The sequence below is a fragment of the Sinohyriopsis cumingii genome, chromosome 16, assembly GCF_028554795.1.
Source record: "Sinohyriopsis cumingii isolate HCF-2022 chromosome 16, ASM2855479v2, whole genome shotgun sequence".
NCBI classification, from domain to species: domain Eukaryota; kingdom Metazoa; phylum Mollusca; class Bivalvia; order Unionida; family Unionidae; genus Sinohyriopsis; species Sinohyriopsis cumingii.
In genome coordinates this window covers 79261270-79282976 of record NC_142976.1, presented here as the reverse complement: position 1 = coordinate 79282976, position 21707 = coordinate 79261270, and the positions used below count along the sequence as shown (strand labels likewise).

The window sequence follows — 21707 nt, the reverse complement described above, 5'->3', positions numbered from 1 at the left end:
AAACAAGTGTTTTGATCACACATGCAATAGTTCATGCTGATGGTAGCTGAATACATCAATAGTACTTAAGTATGTGCTGCCAGTTGTTGTTGTCATGGGTTAACACCAGTTTTCAACACAACATAGGCTATATATGGTGGTCAGTATAACTGGTGGAGGAAGAACCAGGAAAACTCTGATGAGAAACACCAACTTATAGTAGGAAGCTACTAGCAAGCTTTCTCACATACCCACATTGGCCAAGGCCAAGACTTGAGCCCAGGCAGACAGAGGTGAGATGGCAGTGATCAGTAAAGGAGAGTCCCTTAGACCACTCATCTCCCCCACCTTGCACAGTAATAAATTATTAAAATTATCAATTAAATACCGCATGTGCTTGTGTGTAAGCCAAATAATTTAAGAAAAATAAAAAGGCCTGGAAGGGGGGGGGCATATCCATGGGCCAATGTCTAAACTTGATAGTTTTTAGAACTTTTTGTTCATTACTGTAATGGCTGTAAATCTTTGGACACGAAACAATAATTTATTCTGTGTCCTAAAACATAGGCATTTTAAAAAATTAACTTTCAGTGACCCGACAATTAGTAAAATGTTACTATGATTGATTTTATTATTTTGAACGTGCATATTTTCTGATTTCTCCAACATGAAATTAAATAAAGGTAAATACAGACTTCATAATTTGCAGGCTGTTTGAGTTTACCTGGGAGACCAGGCTGAACTATAATGTATAGTACTTACAAGGTGCAAAGTGTCACTTAAATCCTTATTTATTCCCAAACATATTAAATGCAGATTTTGATTTATTCATTATTTCGACCAAATTGCATTCTTCCAGATAACATTTTAGGTAGTCCTTAATAGCTGTTTGATTTACGTTGAATCACGTGCTCACAAGTTACTCATTTTCAATGATATAAGTGATCCTACAAATGGAGGTAATATTTTTAAAAAGGTATGCAGGTTTAATTCTATAAAGTATATAACCAGCATAATTTACATGTTCACGAAGAGTGGTTGTTGTTGTTGTTGTAGGGTTTAACACATTTTTCAGCACACGATAGGCTATACATGGTGGCCAGTATTAATGGTGGAGGAAGAACCCAGGAAAACCCCAGAAAGAACCACCGCCCCACGAGAAGATACTGGCAAGCTTTCTCACATACCTACATTAGCTGAATCTGAGACTCGAACCCATGCAGACAGAGGTGAGATGGCAGTGATCCATAACAAAGAGCACTTTATACCACTCGGCCATTTGGGGCCCCTGAAGAGTGGTAATAATAAAGGCTCAAATTCTCATATAGATCAACTAAGATCAATATCAATCAATTTTAGTTTTGTGTTTTGGCTGAACAAACATCACAGCTTCCCATACAATGTAAAGCATGATGTTTTGGCTTCTCCTGTGTTGACAGTCGGTGAATTTGTCTTTTGTTTTGCGACAGCAGTACAGGCCAGTTAATCATTAAAACCCTGAAACTGGCTTGTGTTAAGAGGGAATTTTGACCAGCAACTATACCAGTACAATGATGTGTAACTGCCTTTTATTCCATGATATTAGCATGATTACTTTAGTTTTGTATAACAGGGTGTAATGCATACCCATGAACTTTTCAAAAGCCAAGTAAGGAAAGTGAATAAAAAGAAATAGAGACTGGGACCTAAAATCAGGAGGTTTTCCGTGGCATTTTTAAAGCTTTGTTTTCACTAAATATTGATTGATCTTCCTGATCCAATATGCATGAAATTTGCAGAAACACTCATAGTTTCTCCCTGTGACGAGCCCTATTTTCCCCCAGGACATGCCCTATTTTCATAATTTGGTCAGCTGTGGTCAAACAGCACAATAGCTAAAGATTAGTCTTAAAATAAACAAGCAAGAAAGACAATATGACCAATTAAAAGTTAACCCTTATCAATGCAACTATTTTGTGAAAATGACTGGCCCTCCTTTGTAATTCAAAGAAACCACATTTTACACTATTATGTGTTATGCAAGCACCATCACCTGCTTGGCAAACAAAGGATTCCCAATTTTGTTGAACTAAAGGTACCTAAATAGGCAGTCTTGTGGTATTTTCCCCTCGTCATATATCTGACCTTGTTCCTTTATTGTCAACTCGTAAAGCATTTAGTATTGTTTACTATAAAACATGTATTCTGAATTAGTTTTTTGAGGACACATTTGCTGCGTGGTATGTATTTTCATTCCTTCTTTTAATTTAACAATGGTAATTAACTATTATGTATGGTATAAATGCCAGGTGTTCACTCATGTAAATTCCTTTTGTGGGAATGGTGCAATACATATGGAGTTACAGCAATCATTGTGATCATTCTTGGGATTGACATTAATTGTGGATAATTTTATTGTTGTGGTTTATATTTTATTTTTTGTATTTTGTAGAGGTAAAAAAAATCATTAATTTACGTGAATAATGATTAAACTTAACATTCTATTTAGTGAAGAAGCGAATTCTTTCTAATAAAGTAATTATTATGTCACAACAATAATTAACAGGTGATGCAACAGAACATGTAGGACTTTTCTTGTTTAGAAGAAATGAAAATTGAAGTCATAATGTAATAATTGGGAGTTATCTGCAAAAATCAGAAGATATGGAATCGGGAGGTAGGCTTGGAGCACCCCCAAAGTCAGGAGTTTTTTTTTTCTCCTTCTAGGCATGAAAACTGACAGGTATGGTGTAAGATCGCTTACATCAAAGCAAGCTACAACTCAGCTTTCATGGTATTAGCATAATTTCTGAAGCATTATTTCTGAAACTTCATTATTGTAATTTGGTGATATCATTAAAGCTTAGTGCAATGGTGCCCATGATTCAACTCTAAGGGATGTACTTAATTCAGCACATAATCAAACCTACAATGTACATGCAGTGGTGCCATTATGTAAATACATTCAGTATCCTAACTGCAAGTGTTGAATCTAACCCTATTGTTGTTTGCTGCTTTGTCACATTGGGATTACATTTTAATGAGTTAGGTATGTACAATTTCAAAGCAAAACGTAATTACCAGCACACTGATATAAAATGTGCAATGCAATAATACATAAACAATCAAGCCTTGCCATCATTTGATCAAATTATACACAAATAAAAAATTAGGCAGAAACAATAAGAAAACTTTTCAAACAAGTTTATACCACTTCTTTTTAATACTCATGCACGCCAACCTTGAGATAAGGACACAAGTATTTGTTTTTTAAAATATTAAGTTTGCCTAAATAAATGCATTTAGAACTTATCTCGTGCATCTTGAGATGTCTCGGAGTCGTGGGTCAGCTTATACGCAAATCATGGACTTTTTAGTGTTTATACCTGTTTTGTCTGGGGGTCAGCTTATAAAAAAGTATATACGGTAAGTGATTACTTGAAATATAAAACTGTAATTGTAATCAATTCCTGCATAAACACAAAAAATATCAGCAATTGTAACTGATTATAAATTCTGGAAAAGTAATGCGAAATTTCTACTTTTCAATTGCAATTACTATTTGTCATGGTTACTGTCCATGTGGGTTCCAGTCTCAGACTCGGCCAATGTAGGTATGTGACAAAGCTTTCAGTATCTTCCCATAGGTTGGTGGTTCTTACCAGAGTTTTCCCCCTTTGAGTTCTTCCTCCAGAAATTACACAGGCTGCCATGTACAGCCTATCTGCACTAAGAAATAGTGTTAAACCCAAAACATTTGTCATAGTTAGAATTAGCCACCACAAGTTGTTTTAGAAACTGTTCTATTGTGAGAAAAAGAACTGCTAACAATTTTGTTGAAAATTAGTTCTGTAATACTGTATCCAATGTGTAATGTTGAACTCTTGGTGTGAAAAACTTTGTTCTGTGCAAAATGTGAATTAACCAATGAGAACTGAGTTGTGACAGACTGAAAAGATAGAACTATAACTGTACTCTGGACTTTAAAAAAATTGTATTTGATTACTTCAGTATGACATAGTAATTATAATTGTAATCAAGTACAACAATTTTTACAGCAACTGTAATTTTAATTAAACACCTTAATAAAAGTAAATTTTCTTTCTATTTCATAATTTCGTTTAAAGTATAGGCATAGAACAAATGGACTTGCTATATCATCTTGCATAAAAGTCATATTCAACTGGAAACAACATGGACCCTGATCTGCCATCACATACTGTGCCAGCAGATCAGGGTCTGTTTGTTTGACTGATACTCATTGACCCAGATCTGCCAGCACATTATGCAATGGCAGATATGGATCTGTGCAGTTTGTAGTTTGACTTGACTTATGAGGAAGTAATCATGAGGTCTGTACACAGTAAATTTAGTTTCCTTGTAAATTTTAAATAGGATTTTAGAAATAGATTCAGACAACTGAAATCTGACTTAACTTGAGATGAAACTACAAAGGAAAATGAAAAAGAAAAAAGAAAACAATAAAGCATATCATGTCCAGGGATCGTCCTGGGCTTCGCCAATGTCGCAAATTGCAATTTTTTTTTCCTTACTGGCGACAAAAATATCCCATCTGGCGCTTTTTTTGGCGACATACTTTTTGGTTATTTAATTTGTACATACAATCATGGATTTGGACTGGATAAATTAAAAAGCAGAACGAAAGGAAGCCAAAACTTGACTAAGCAATGCATTGGAATCAATCTGTTACACAAACGATCCTTTGTTCTTATTGACAACCCCATCTTTACAGTGCATTGTTATATCATAATCTGCTTATGCTGACATCTGGGCTGAGGACTGTATGCTGAGATACAGTCAATCATGCTACCGCACTATACCTACAACTGACCGACTTCTGAAGACGCGAATAGAACAGATACAATTAATTGTATGGCTAATCCTTCTGGGTTTTTTTTATACATATACCAATACAATAGTTTTGCTGAACCTTCATAGAAAACTGATAACCTTTGAAGTACCGACTACTGTGTATAAATACAAAGCAAATGGAAAAAATCTCAATCACAATTACATCTGTCGCCAGTGCAGCATTTTACTCATTGATCTTTTCCTTTTGCCATCAGTCCCATGTTACGGCTGCAGAGACTTAAACTCCGCAACAAGAAATAGCAAAAAAAAAAACAGTTTTGCATAATTAATAATAATTATTTATTTCTCAAAATACAGGTGTGAAAGAATCCCTAAATTGGGTGTGAAGTTATGCTTATATATACGGTCCAGTATTGCCAGGTGTTGACGCGTGTATGTTTCATTCGTGGGAATGGAGATCCTATTTTTCTTGTCGAGAAAATGTATACAGCATTCAGTGATCATTCTTGGGAGTTAGGAAGCAATTCGCTACAAGCTTTGTGAAGCTAGCCATTGGGGGGGGGGGCTGCTGAGAGACTACTGGTGTCACCTGTCAGCACTGTAGACTGTGCACATCGATTCCGTATGATGAACCTCATAAAAACTGACATCAGAAATAAGCTCTGCATCTCATCTCTCGAGAATTTAATGAGAATCAGCATGTACAGATGTGAAAAATTAGACTTTGAAACTGCATTCAACAAGTGGGCAGCCCTAAAATCGCGACTGATCTTCATGTAACACTTTGTAACATTTTGTTAATGCTTGTTGTAATTAAAGTATTAACTAACCCATCTTTTGTAATTTTCATTGCCTGTTACATTAATAGACTAAATTAACACTTAGAAAAATGTACACTACTTGTTTTGGCGACACTTTTTGAAAATTGGCGACAAAATATTGAGGTTGGCGATTTTTTTTGCGACAGCTTTTTAAAAGCCAGGACCATCCCTGCATGTCCATCCAAAAGGGTAAAGAATTTAAAATCAAAAACATATTTCTTGTTTCTTGCTCCTGCCTTACAATATCTATTAACTAAGGAGAAACATAAAAGCAGCAAAAAATTTCTAAAGAATTGTACTTATGTCAGAATTATATTTTATAGGGTCCTTCATTTACTAACTCAATTTCTTCAAAAAGAATTATGGTCAAATTTTTTTACAACTTCTGTGAGGTTAACTTCCCCACCATAAATAATTTGCGTGTTGTGCTGATAGAATTGTGTTTGTGTGGGGTCAACACATGCTGAATATCTGAAAACAAGTTTAAACAGAATAAATAACTTTAACCTGATGGAAGACATACAGACAAAAGCATGTACATATGAATAGTAGACCAACATTCTGACCTACTGTTGCCTTCAGCCATTCTCATTACATGTGACTGTGCGAAAAGAAAGGGAAAATAAAGTAAATAAGAAGGCAAAAGTAAAAGTTCTCAGAAGGAAGGATAGGCATACATGCAAAATAATGTATCTTGTTTAACAATTTTGCTATAAGAACATATACAGTACTCCCTCTTTATAATGCTGCCTTTGGGGGCCATAAAGTATACTGCCTTATAGTAAAACTATCTTATAATGTAGCATTAATACATAAATTTTAATGAAATGGAATCCATGATAATGATGGGCCTTCTAATGAGACAACCAGAAATGTGATATACAGGTGACAATGACTTGCAAATCAAAGTGTACATTACTACATAATTAATTAAAATTAAAATATATCTCATAAATTAAAGGTAATATATATTTGACCTGACTTATTCCTGCAAACTTTCTTCTTCAAATCAGTAACTGTATTTCTTTGTTCCATCTTACTAATATCAATGGAATAGGATCTCTGACTGGCAACAATGTCAACAGTTGTCTCCCCTGACTCTCTAGCCTTCTCCAGAGCTAATGAGGCTTTAACATCATATGGTTTCCATTTGCCCTTTTCATCTTCCCATTGCCAGACATAGAATTCTGAAAACAAAACGAGTTCAACAATGTTATCTTGAATCAACATAAACAGTGTGATCAAGTTAAATAATTTGCACAATTCACTCAAACTGGCGTAGTTTGCAGTGGGGGAGGGGGGAAGGGACATCACAATCCAGTTGTTGTTGTTGTTGTTGTAGGGTTTAATGCCATTTTTCAGCACATGATAGGCTATACATGGCAGCCAGTATTAATGGTGGAGGAAAAACCAGGGAAAATCCCAGAAAGAACCACCAACCCACGAGAAGCTACTGGCATGCTTTCTCACATACCCACAATGGCCGAATCGGAGACTCAAACTCACTCAGACAGAGGTAAGATGGCAGTGATACGTAACCGAGAGTGCTTTAGACCACTCGGGGCCCCCTCAGAATCCGGAGAAAACTACGAACACACAATACTTAACACTGTTGTATCCAAATAAACATCAGAAAACTTTATACCAAGAATAGGAAAATCTAACATAATTACGCATTAGCAAAAATATTTGCTTATGATTTAAGATTACTCTTCATTACCATGAAATAAACTGTTTAGCATGTGGCCTAATATGTACCTACTGGTGATAACTGTGCAGACTGTGGGACAACCATTACGTTTTCAAGGGGATGCAGGATATTTCTTTAGTGCTGAACCATTTTATTTATAAATACAGAAATATATTTGCATTGAACAGTAACCTGTGTTTAATAGACCTCTACCTGGGAATTGGAGCATGGAGCATAGTAGACTCTGGAGATTATATACCAATGGGTCTCAGTTACCTCAATCTTTCATCAGAATATCTGGTCTTCAAAAAAACTCAATGTGCAGAAACCATTATTTCGTGTACACTTGCCAAGACCATGTCTGCTGACCTCTGGACCCCCAAATCTATTAGTTTATTTATTACCCCAAGTGCAAGCCATCTGCAAAGTTTGACCAGGGAACTTACTCTAGAACAGAAAAACATATTTTTCCTTATTCCTAATGGTCTTTACCATACCCCCAAATCAACCAGCTTCTTCCAAACCTGAAGTTCAAGGCCTCTATAACATTTGGCAAGGTATGTAGTCAAGATGTAAAGTTATTATGCAAAGTCACAGTTACCTTGATGTTTGACCGTTTGATGCCAAATCAATAGAATTCTTTCTTACCCAACGTTTAAGTAATCCAAATGTTTTGGTGAAGGTGCGGGGATGTGAACTGAAGATTTTCTTGTAGAAATCATTTTTATTATTATTTTAACCAATCACCTTGAAATCTGACAGGGTTCTTCCTTACCTCAAATGAATAAAATCCACAAAGTTTGATCCAGGTCTGTGAAGTATAACTAATGCTGCTTCGCTGAAACCATTTTTCATCTCTGAGTCAGAGACTTTGACCTTAGACCTTTTGACTTTGAAATCAACAGGCTTGTTCTGTACCCTATATCCAAACTGAACTATTGTGAGGGATTTATTTATATTTTTAGTGACCTTGACCTTTGACCTCAAATTCAATTGAGATTTTCCTTACCCAAATTTAAACCACCCACAACGTTCAGTAACTGCAGATGGTGAAGAACTTTAGTAATTGTTTGAAACCATTTTTTCAGTCACAGTGTCTTTGACCTAAGATATGGTTCTTCCCTTTTGTCAACTTTTATAAATATCTGTTCAGCACATTTTTTAAAAAGAAAATGTTGTTTAAAGGTATTTCTATTTTAAGAATGTGGCCATATTTGATGATGGACCTGCTATCATTTGTTACAAAAAATTGAAAGGCCTTTGTGCAATAATGCTTTTATTAAATAAACTACATGATACCACAAGTTGACTACATGGCTACAAGATACCACAAGATCACAACATGCCTTCAAGATACCACAAGATCACTACATGATACCTGAAGAACACAAATTCTTATTTGGGTTTTATGAAGAAAACAAAAAATTTAACCTGAATTCAGTTGCATCTTTTTTCAATACCAATTCTAACCTAGGGTGGACTGGCATCTTTTGTACAAATTTGGCATGTAGCATGATGTCCCACCCAGTCACAAATTTGGCATGTAGCATGATGTCCCACCCAGTCACATTATCCTGACACCAGGCCAACTAGTCCTAACACTATGCTGTTAATGCTGAGTGCCTAGCAAGGTAGCTGTTAGCACCATTATTACAAGTCTTTGGTATGACATGGCCTGGGTTTGAATCCACAATCTCCCGCATCCAAGGTGGATGCTCTAACCACAAGACCACCCAAGCGATCTATAAATTTACACAGACTTAAGTTCTGTTGGTAAAATTCTTGCAATGAATGTCCAATTCTGAAATTGTGCCCTGACTTTAAGTTCTTGCTAAAAAATTTTAATAACCTCCAGACTAGGTCTAGTTTTGCATACCATCATCAACATTATCTTTTACAGCAGCTCTGATGACCCTCTCCCACCCTGTTTTTTTGTTCTTCTGCACCATAGTGTCAAGTTTGATCGTTATCTTGATTCCACCTGCAACTTCAAAGTCCACCTGAAAGAAATAGGTAAGATACTGCAGAACACCTTCAACATGGATTTACAAACAATGGAATATAATTCCTGTCAATTCAAAATTCTTGTCATTGTACAAATATTTGTAGCAGGGTACCAAATTTGGTGGATTTTGTGATTACTATCATGACATATGAAGATATAACAAACAATTATCCTTCCATGGAAACAATAAGACCCTCTCCACCATTCATGAATTTAAACACTGGTGAATACACTATTTATTTTAAAACCAAATAAATTGCTAACTGCAAAAACAGATAAATTTACAATATTGAGATCTAAGTTAATATAAATTTGTCATTAATCTACTCACTAAAGGATTCTTTGACATTCCACCCTTTCTAACCATTTCCTATTCTTTTACTAGTGTTCTCCCCGTACCAACAACCTGTATCAATCCCACTTCACATTCTTCTCAAAACTGAAGTTTGCTGTTACAGCTTCCAAGCCCTGCTATACCGTTTAAGTTAATTACAAATACATATGACGAATAGTTTTACTCAAAATATGAGATACACAATTTGGATGTGTATGCTACATCACTGCGTACGATTTCTGAGTGGATACATTTCTTTGGCACATATATTGCTTATGAAGGAAAAAATAAAAACAGTACAAGGTTAGTTTCTTTCAGTGTGCTATCAAAAAAGCATTCTATTTACCGACTTTATTGTAACATGTGGGGACGAGGAGTGGCAAATTCAACACATTTTGTTTGTGTCCGTAAGTTCTGGGATGTATGATCTAGGTAACAAAAAGTTTAACCATAAGTTATGGGACAGGCAAAAAGTTGTTTAGTTTACCTTGTCCCAAGATATACGGTAAATAAAGAATCTGATTTTCAATGTGGCTACATGGTGGCCATACTGATTGTCAGACTGGCACCATTTTCATTTTGGATCAATCTGACATCTGGAAGAAGCAGCAGTAACAAGATTTCCAACACAGATGTCAAGTCTGTATAATTTCATCTAAAATTATGTCAGTATAAATTTCATTAAAAACCAACTACATGTATACAGCACAAGAGGTCTTCCAGTGAAAACCCATGCTGACATGACTTTTTGTTAAGGAGTAGCAATAACAAAATTTTCAAGATGGTTGCTGTGGTGTCAGACCAGTATCATTTTCTTTTAGCAAAAACATACATCCTTAAGCAAAAACTCTATGTTGATATAATCAGTCATTAAACTGGAGTAGCAATGAGACATTCAATATAGCCGCTGCAGCCACCATATAGCATTTCATGACAGCATGATTTTCATTTAGGCCAACCAGACATCACAAAAGGTCTTCTGACAAAAACCACATGTCGAAATTACATTCTATTCAGGAGCAGCAATAATATTTTCTGGATGGCTGCTTTCGGGGCCATGTTGGGCATCAAACTGGTAATTTTTCATTTAGGAACAACTAAGAAATCTTTAAACAAAAGCCCCACATTGATATGACCATTCAGGTGGAGTATCTTTCAAGACAGCTACTATGGTGACCATAATCATCTGCAGCAATAACAAATATATGACAACAGACAGACTGTTGACAGATAGGCCATCACATAAACATCTCTGGTCTATGAGCAATAGAGCTAAAAACCACAAGTCCTCTTTCAGTCGCAGAAACCTTCATCTTCATTCTTTTGACCCCAAAATCAATAGCTTTTCCTTACTCTTAAGTGCATGCCATAAACAAAGTTTGGTCCAGGTCTGTGAAGCAAAACTACTGTTTATGGTGCAGACACGAAGTTTCTTCTGTTTTACTTTTGACCCTAAAATCAATAGGTTTTGTCCTTAACCATGTGAAAGCCATCTACAAAGTTTGGTTTGAGGTATGTCATGAAGAACTAATTTCATTGTTTGGAAACCAGTTTTATACTTTCAGTAACAGCAACCACGACCTTCAAAATGTTGCCATTGGTAAAAACAGATAATGGTGGTCTCGAGTCATTCTGCAGAAACATGTTTTTTTTTCTTCTTCATACTGACCTTCACCTTTGACTGGTTAACTATGAAGTTTTTCATTGCAGATGTTGGACAAATAGCATTATTCTGTAGAAATGAAAGTGCAGAGACACATCATTACATCATAACTTATTATGTATTGTCTTATTGGTGGGTATATAAAAACTTCATAATTATAACCTGCTTTATTATTTGAATTACAATCACCCATATTGTTGCTGTGCTCAAGAAGAAACATACCATGAACTCACACGGTTATCAGCAATGTATGCATACATATTAACAAGCTTTTGGTTCATGTTTTTATTTATAACTCACATGCTGTAAGCAAGTGCAGGAAACAAACCTGTGTCTTTTTATTGTTGTATGCTTCTGTGATATCGGCACAAAGTTGATCTGAGTATATCATCCATTTCTCTTTGTCCCCCTCCCACTCCCATCTGACTTGTTGCCCATCTATCTCACAAGATGACTTTTCCTTTTTGATTTTGCTGCCAGCATCTCCACCTTCATTAGCAACTGCAAAGACAAATTACCTCAGTTCAAAACTGTTATATGGAAGTAATTTTATTCAACAGTCACAAGAGTTGATCTATTACAGTTAACCATATAAACTGTCCAGGAGGAATAGTATTCCATTAGCATTAAGCACAAAGCAAAGTGAATCCCAACTGTTTACTGATTATTATTTGCATGATCTGAAAATCATTTTTAAAAACATGACCATCCTTGGACTTCTGGGTACAAAATGATTTTCATGTGACATGTCATGATTTAGCTGTATAGGAAGCACAGATAGTTTGGGTCAAATGATGGGGCATGATTTTCTTCTGCCTGCTAAATTAGGCCGACTTGGAAGCAGGTCTTATATGAAAGATGTGTTGGCAATGCTCCAGGCATGGAGCTGGTCAAAAGAGCCAAGATTTTCAGTTTAGACAAATTGAAACTAGCTGGAACACATAAGTTTGCAAATATTTCAAACAATAGGAAGTAGTGAAAAACAAAAGGTGAAATGCATGTCCCATGTAATTAGCTCACTCTGGTGGTATTACAGGCCCAGCAGCAGATAATCATAATTACAAAACATAAATAGAGGGCCCCAAGTGGTCTAAAGTTTTCACTGTTATAGATCACTGTAGTCTCACCTCTGTCTGCATGGGTTTGAGCCATGGACTCTGCCAATGTGGGTACATGAATGAGAAAGCTTGCCAGAAGCTTCTTGTGGGTGTGTGGTTCTTTCCAGGGTTTTCCCGGGTTCTTCCTCCACCATTTATACTGGCCACCATGTAAAGCCTATCTTGTGCTGAAAAATGGCATTAAACCCTACAACAACAACAAACATAAATACTGGTAGTGAACCTGGTTGAAAAAAAACACCAATTACACCTTCTAAAACTTTCATAATTTTTTTTCAGTGTTGAAAGTAAAATAGCTCAAGTACACTGAAAAACTAGCCATGTGTGTGTGGCCTGAGACATTTCTGCATAGTAAAATGCAAGGGTTAAAAATAATCTGTGCTGAGCTAAATCAATCACATTTTCTTTGTCAAATTCTTATTCTGAAAATTCATGTTGATATATAATAAACCGATATAAGCTTAATATACTGAATCTCAGCTTTGCTGGTTGAAGTTTGTGTGCCAATTTTAATAGCATATTTTTAAACAACCCCTGCTTGTTGTAAGTGGCTACCTGAACTAACCTATTTGTGCCATGTGGCATTACAATGAAACCCCATAAAACCAAAACCATTATACTGAAATCCCCTCCCAATTAAAATTTGTATCTGGTCCCAAAACTTCCCTTCTGTATCATTTTTTTCATAGCAAGCTGAAAACCTTCTACCCTAAAAATTTAAACAAATTTTCTGTCCCAAATGGTCCAGAGCTTCTATTTCCTGCTGAAGAATTTGTCTTTCATGGTGGTCTTGGGGCAACATATTAATGGATGGAACCCTTAAAACATTGCAGAAGGGTTGGGCAATGTGATTTGGAGGCCCTACAACAAGATGTAGCTCAATTGTTTCCCCACCCCCAAGCATAATCCTTACTATTTCATACTAAAGTGCCATTTCATGGTCAAGCTCTACCCAACCACAAGTGGGACGTCTGAAAATGGCAGCATGAGCACAACATTATTTTCTCCAAGAAGGAAGATGTCAGGCAGAAAATGGAACTTAACCCATCTTTCTCCATGCACTGTTGTCATTTACACTAAGAAACTATGCCCTCATTGAGGAGTACAATTCGAAAGAGGGATATCCTGTAGAGTGTGCCTAATAAGGGTCATTCCTTTTTCTTAGGTCCTTCATGGCAAATTAAATCTGGGATCTGGGTGTTTGGTTGTGCACAATGTATGCACCTCTGTTGTCCTATTCCTCTAATGTGGCTAAGGATTATAAGGTTGAAGGCTGATTTGTTGAGAATGTTGACCAGTGAGGACATGAATACAAAGGCATGTGAGTAGGTTAATAGAAGTAGTTATGAAACAAAAGACTGATTTTTGAGTTGTCCTGTTTAGTAAACCAGACATGCACAAGACTGACTACTTGGCAAGCATGCCAGCTATTAAGAAAAATTGTAATAGGATTTGTTATTTGATAAATAAACAATTTTACATTTAACAATAAATTTTTAACCAGCCTTTAAGAGCATCTTGATATTCAACTTATTTTGACCAATTTATTATTTACAAATTGGTTTGAAAATGGCAAGAAATACAATAAATGAAAATAAAGCCTTCTCCTGTAAATTATATCTTCTGTCTCTGATTCTTTGCACTTTAAGAGACACAAATTATGAAGGATGCAAACCAGTTTTCGAGTTCCAAAAACAGCACAAAGATTGATGTTCTGTATATTCACCACGCTAGTTAAGTATGGAAAAACTGTCGTACACTTAATGTAATTCTTTAAAATCATAATATGTACAAGATTTTCCTCAATTTTAATATTTTAACTGTTGCAACAAAATCTGTTCCCCAAACGAAGATTTTGATAAATATAAGAAAAACTAGGAATGTTAAATTATTTTTTTAATGTAATTTTTCCTATAAACTTAAGTATTGTATGTGCCATTGATTTTACCCTGCAATATATTATTTTCTCTATAGTACAATGTTGTCACAGGAAGGAACAGACTTAAATGAAGTGCGTCAAAATGGGTGACATAATAAATGATCCTTACAACAAGGGGTCATCTGGATAAAAACTCGCAGAGAAGAGTATGAGGAAATATATCATTGTCATTTGTTATCCATACTTTGCTAAAATAACTAATGTTTCTAAAGTAATGAGAGATATGCGAATCAAAACATAGGAGTCTAGGATAATATATATTATTATCAATATATCAGTCTATCTAGAGACCCCAAAGACAGCTGAAGATACTCCAAGACTGTCCCAAAACACCTTAAGCTATACAGGACACATGTATAAAATTAAATAAAATCATACAAAATACACAGTGATTAGTTTAAAGTTATTATTGACAAAATCCGTAAAATTCTGCATTGTATAATTTTCAAGTAAGATCAGCAGAAATAAGGGAATAATAAATCTTCCATGCTTAACACAGGCTAGGCAAGAGATAAGAAAGTTAAAAAAAATAATGCTTTTAAAAAAGATCACAGAAATATGATTAATGTTCAGGTCTGAAATTCATGATAACTTTACAAAACATGTGAGTTTCACGATATTCTCTTTCTCTCTTATAGTAGATAATGACACAAATATTCTAGAAAAATAAAACTGAAGACAAATTCCATGTGAACCCCTTTAATATGATAAACAGCAGTACACAATCCAGAATCATGGTGCGCTACAGTAATATTTCTAAAATTCTTTAAAAAGCAAATTAAAATATTCACTATGGAAAGTGTTGGTTTTATCTGTTTTGAACACGTCAAGTTCCTAATTATCATGATGCCATTGATGTAACGCAAATCAAAAATAAAAAGCATTTGTAACAGAACACTCTTGTTCAGCCTAGCATGAACAATATTTCTTTACTCGTTGTGTAGGTCTATAGTAACACTGAATGATCTGCACCTTAAATGTCACAAAGAAACTTCCAGATGAAAATTATCTATCACTATGGACTTTTACAATGGTGGCAATGTACTAAACTTGGGTCAAAGTAAGAACGCATTGAGTGGAATCGTCACAATCGAGGGTAGTACAAATTTGTTGATCAATATGTGTAGCTTTTATTTTGTGACACAACAGCATGCAACATTCAATCTGGATTGTATTGGATCACACCTTTAGGTTCATTTCGTACAAAAATGTAGCAATAACTTAACTAGACAGTGCTTCAGTCAGACTGAGTGCCACCATCTTACTATTTTTGTACAGAGAGGGTACCCCTCTTTACCGGGCTCCCATTCTTTTAACTTTGATTGGATAATTTCATGAATAGCAGGAACATTTTACATGATAACCCGCACAAAGAAAACCATTTGGCTTTTCTTTTAAACTATACATTATTGGCAAGAATTTGATACCACTCAGGGAATATTTTCATGAAAAATCCACAAAATGTGTGGATCATGGAGGGTTTTATGCGGAGAGGTTTTATTTATGTATCTACATATAGAATGTGCCAAGAATATTGTGGTATATCTTCGTTTTGTGGGAATAGCGTTGTCTTATGACATACCATCCATCTCATCTTTAACCGGAAATATACTCAATGAATATAAATAGTGTTGCTACTGCTACAGTGTAACCAGCAGTTTGTTTTTATTATTACTGCTACAAACTAGTATAAAACATGCTTGATACCTTTGGATATGAAATTATTGTCGTAGCAAAATTTTTTAATACAAATTGATACTTGTATCTACAAAGATGAGGTGTGATTGTTTTCTGTTTGAAGAATATGACCCCCCCCCACCTGTAATAATTTAAAAGAAACTTTTTGAAGTTTTTAAGGTTACTCACAGCACAGGCTGTTGTACCATCCATACCCCCCCCCCCCACGTAAACATCTTCATTTGTCTGTGATTTTATTGTTATTTTACACTGTTTAATTATAAGTTAATATTGTTATGACAAAAAAATGCCAGCACAATCCAACTATGTAATAAAGCAAATGCAAAATAAATAAATGAATAAAAATAGAAAGTATATACAGTACTGTATTTAACTTTTCACAGGAAATATTAGAGAAAAATAAATATTTTATGTAAACTTTCAGTCATAAAAACAATATTTTTAGATGAATTAGTCAAAACAAATTCTAAGACAGGTAGGCATTTAAAAGGAATAAATACCTGGATTGTATTGTTACATTTCCTTATAGATTTCTTTTGAAAAGTAAGGAGGCAGATGTTACCAATCCCTTTTGCTTTTCACTTTCACATGAATAAAAACAAGCTTTAAAAATAACATGGCTTTTGGATTGGACATACACTCATAACTGTAAATTCTGAGTAGTTAAAGCTGCAAATTCTGGATTGGCCAAGGCCCATTTCCCTAAAATTTCCTTTCATGTACCACATACGTTTGTAAATTATCCTCAAGAACAGTCTGGTTATATTATCTAGTGACTGCTTCATTAATTAACCCAAACAAAACTTCCCATTACTGGATTTGTTTTCAATATTTACACTGTACAAAAAATGCTTACTTTTTGGAGAATTCTTTTTCTTTTGCAGGCAATAAAATAAGTTGTTTGTACTTGCTATGAGCATAAACCATGAAAAGGAGTAAACTTTATTGGCTAATTTTTTTATTTCTGATGCTTCGACCTTCTCAAAAACACCATCTATATTAACCTGAGATGAAATTTTAAATTTGGCCTGTTATCCCTAAAACATATCTACGAACTTTAACATTGATTATGCCGTATGCACCTCTCAGGGCGTCTAAATAATTACCTTCCAAAGGAATATGGATGTAGATCCAAATGAAGTGAATACTTGCCAATTAAAGGTATGTAGAATCAAATTCTAAAAAAATGACACCCATTACTGAAATAGTTGGTGTTAAATGCCTACACGACCCACGTGCCTTGTACGATAGGTAATCAGCATAAATGATAAAAACAATTCTTGGAATTTAAATTGTCAGTTTTGGAGTATTCAATATGAAATTGACGATTTCTGTTCATTTGAGAAAATAATTTCAACTGTAAAAACATAATCTGGAGTGTCTTGAGGTATTTTAAAGAGTGCTGGAATGATATAGTCGCTCTAATCAATATATATCATATGACCGCATTGATGTTGGGGTATTGATAATCGAGCGACTGCCTTTGCTCTCGGCCTCAACACAGCAGTACTTTGACGTAATAAAGATGACTAAGAGATAAGAAAATATCCTCAAAATATAAAACTACTAACTATGAATATTACTGATAATAACTTATACTAGGCCAAAAGACCTGTCACCCTACCTACCAGTTCTTTTTTTCCCCATCTCGCAAGTAACACCGGTTCTGAATTTACCGCTATTGTCAGCAATTCCCGTTTAAACCGGTGAACGGATAATTTTCTGCTGTGCCTAAACTTGCTCGAGCTATTATTAATGGGTGCGCTCTACAGAGGGTCCATGTATTTAATACAAACCACCGCAAACCAACACAAACCTACCAAAAACCACCTTTACAATGCATAACAATGCTAATTTATAAGTGAAAATAGAATATGTTTTAAGTTAAGAAAATGTAAAATTTGTCATACAGGTCTAACAGGTGAAGAAATTTAGAGATGAGACTTAATTTTACACAGTCCGATTTGTAGCTGTAAATAGTGTCGTTACGATATGTGCATTTTTATAAAAAAATAATCATTAACACATCCATTACATTCATTAGATAACTGAAATAAGCAAATTTTTAAAACTATATTTGAGTATATCTGAGCGTACTTTATCAAATTTCAGTGCATTTTAGTAACTAGCAACGAAGTCGTATCCATGAAGTTAGGGTATTAATATTATTAACCATTACTCGATTTCCCCAAAAAATGATTGTATTCATGATTGCTGTCCAGCTCATTTTTGTATTAAAAATGATGAAAGCAGAACAACACTTTTTAATTTTATAAAAGATTTATTTGTTTTTTTGTTTGAACAAGAACTATGAGAGGCCCGGGTGTTTCTTAACCAAGGGAACCTGTGATAGCTCTCTACGGCCCTGGCCGTATCAAACGACCAAATAGAACCAATCTTGATTTTAAAATCTGAATTTAATTCAAATGATTTTAATTTTCCGTTCTGCGTTCTTGTCTAGTAGTATAGTACTTCAAAAACGTTAAAAGGGAACTAAATCTTTGTATCTACCATTTCATTATATCATTTCAGCTCATCTGCCCAGAAGTTGTATGTTATTTTTATTTTGATGTATAAACAAGAGGAGACAATATTTTTAACAAGGCAGATTTGCCATAACTAGTCTTTACATAAGATAAAAAACTTTACACACACACACACAATTACACTGCCTTTCTTATAAACTTGTAAACAAAATAAATGAATGCCTTTCTATAATGATTTATAATTTTTGGTAAAAATCATTATAAATGATTTAAGGAGGAGCTACATCTATACTGACTGAGAAGAATAGAAATTATTAAACATCCTTTATATACATATGGCAGCAGCCGTCCTCCTTTTAAAATATTACAGTTCAGAATTGCAAAAAGCAAAAAAAATCAAACGAAGGAACAGATTACAGAATAAAGATGCATTGAATTTAAAAGTCAAAGCCACTCCCCTGTAAATTCATTCAAATTGCTTTTGCTTTTTCACTTCTCTGCCTTTTCCGTTAGTTTGGCTTTCTAGCAATGCTCATAGCACCATTTGAATCATTATTTTCCGTTGGTTGAAACTATCTTTGTTATGTCTTGCTTTCTTTTTTTTCGAATTCATAAGGAATTTCGGAAAATGTCTTTGCATTTCTCTTCAGTGTTGCAAAGCCATATTACGCTGTTGACGCAGTATGAGGCATACTTTCGGTATAAACGATAATTGCTTTCACCATGAAGTGCACATCTGAAATCTACGGACTGGAGGTCTTCTGCTTGAAATAATAACTGAACCAACTCCTGGGTATGCCGTGACTTCGAGTCAATTCAGTGTTGTTTTTAGTATGTTATTCAACGATTCTTCATTATTGTTTGTCGATGAGTTCTCTATGAGATTATTTATTCTTGGTTCATTTACATGGTGACGCAATTTTTCTTTTACAGGACTGTCAAAATATTTAACAAAGAGAGGATGGTCACGAAGAAGTTGCCTAATTTCTGTGGATCTATCCTCAAAGACGATGAATCTGTGTGCATTAACTAACCTGTCGTCGTCCAAAAAAGTATCTCTGTTCTCTTCCGATTCCCATTCACACCAAAGTTTCTTTACAGTTGGAGTTTAATGTTTTACTTCATGTGCCTTATACGTTGCACCCGAGACATCTCCACAGCTCTGGTCATGGCAAGTTCTTCGTCTGTACCAAATGACACGTGCTTGTGTTGTATTGTTTCAATACTTCAGATGCTGTTCTCGGGTTTCTCTACAGTGTGGGATAGTATTGTTATGTATGTCTCATAGCTTGCGTCTTTATGCAAAAGTACGGGACCGAACCAAAATGGGATGCTCATTGGTATCTTTCATGGTGACACTCTGGATTGGTATACTATTGTTGTGAGATGCAATCTTCCCAAATTAAAAGTCCGGCCCATTCAAATTGTTTGTCCAGTGCTTTTTTTCTCTCTCCAAAAATGTAAGTCTGTCGTTTGTTTGTAGGTATATTATATGATGGATAGAACATTCTCTCTGTCGTGTATTATGCACTTTGCAAACGAATGTTTTACACACATACCAATTATCTCTAACAGCTCATCGGAAATATTTTCTTAGTAACTGTTTTGGTTTTGCTATTTTCTTTTACAATCTTCTCGATTTGTATTGTTCCTTATTTATTGGAAGTTTCCTGGTCTATTTAAAGAGTCGTCTCTTTTTAATTCATGATAAACTTTCCCAGGTTTTGAGTACAGCAGTCTGTCTGATATCTTATCCATCGTTTTGAGATTTGTTCTTACATACAGCCGATTGACATATGGTTGAAACAAACACCATCCAACTGTTGTGAAGAAACAACTACCAACTAGTAGTAGAACGAAATAGCGCGTCTGGCTCACTTTTGTGTTTCTGGCTCACTTGTCCCTAAGGAAATGTATTTCTGGCTCAATGTGTGAGTGTGTGGACCCTCGTGCAATTTTACTACTGGCTCAGATGCAGGGTGTCAGAAGAAAAAAATTATAGAGAGAAATATGGTTTTTTGGCTCACTTTTGTGTTTCTGGCTCACTTTAAAAAAATGTCGTATCACATCGTTATCTTGAAATTAAGTGAGGAGGATTCTCAGGCGTGGTTGAAGCGTGTGAAGGAGTTGATAGCGTACGCGAATAAGGATCTGACTTATGTGCCAGATATGATGTATTGTGATGAGATTGCAAAGGGGGATATGGAGTGGATGGAGCGTGGTCTTCAGCGTCCAGTTCAGCGTTACAATCATCGGTATTACATCGGGAATACATTGCAGCATTTTCACTTGTCACAGCCCCAGCCAAAAGAGCTTGATTACTGGTTAAATGGGGTGACTCGATTGCAGTTGGCGGATCGTTCAAAATTTATCAAATCTGAGTGTGTTTAAGCGTATTTTTGAGAAGATGGGTCTTCATGAGCATGCAATGAATGTTAAAGATGTATCTGGGAAAAGCTTGATGGAACATTACGATACGATTATTTCGGAGGTGCTAACGTAGCCAAGTTATAAAATCGTACCAAACAAATCATGCTGGCCTACCAGGAAATGATCAACAAGATCCCACCGTATCTACACGGGGCTCCCTTTGACATGGCCTTGTTGATCAGAGAAACGAGAACATTGGACGACCTCATCGTGGACATGGTAGCTAATCAGTGCACGACTCTTAGTCGATTCGAAAACAATCTACGATAAGAAATATGAAGAGAATGTCTGACGATCAGGTCTTGGTTACTGACATAATCTTGCATCACCATGAAGCGCTCTACGAAGCCATCGCCATGGTCTTACGAAATAATGTGCCCATGCACATCGAACTGATGTTGACAAAAGCGCAAGAAGCATCGCGTGAACAGGTCTTACTGACGAGAGAAAAACGAATGGACCTGGCTCAGGATGGTATCATCAAAATCTACTACGATGAGAATTTGATCCCTCAGCACTTCATCCGATGTCTGAGAGAAAAAACGTTCTTAATATATCATCATGGAGGATGTAGTGATGGCAGAGCGCATCAGATCATACACGATACATGATTTATGTCATCGTAGAAAACAAGGAAGATCTCGAGGAGGCCATCGTCATTGCGTTCCATTTCAACATCGACATTAACGTTAATTTTACACTGACCAAAGTCGTGGGCATAGATGAAAGACG

At 35.4% G+C, this 21707-nt stretch overlaps 1 protein-coding gene across 1 annotated transcript in view; it reads right to left on the bottom strand.

Moving 5' to 3' along the window:
* LOC149780864 (poly [ADP-ribose] polymerase 2-like) overlaps positions 1 to 17771 on the bottom strand; it is a 67505-nt gene extending 49734 nt beyond the window's left edge. The window contains exons 1-4 of the mRNA XM_089937963.1: positions 17688 to 17771; positions 11633 to 11805; positions 9179 to 9302; positions 6590 to 6799 (exon numbers count right to left, since the gene is read on the bottom strand). Coding sequence (XP_089794089.1) covers positions 6590 to 6799; positions 9179 to 9302; positions 11633 to 11805; positions 17688 to 17706 — 526 coding nt within the window. The 5' untranslated portion in view covers positions 17707 to 17771. The remainder of the gene's footprint in view (positions 1 to 6589; positions 6800 to 9178; positions 9303 to 11632; positions 11806 to 17687) is intronic.
* Between the last annotated feature and the right edge of the window lie 3936 nt (positions 17772 to 21707).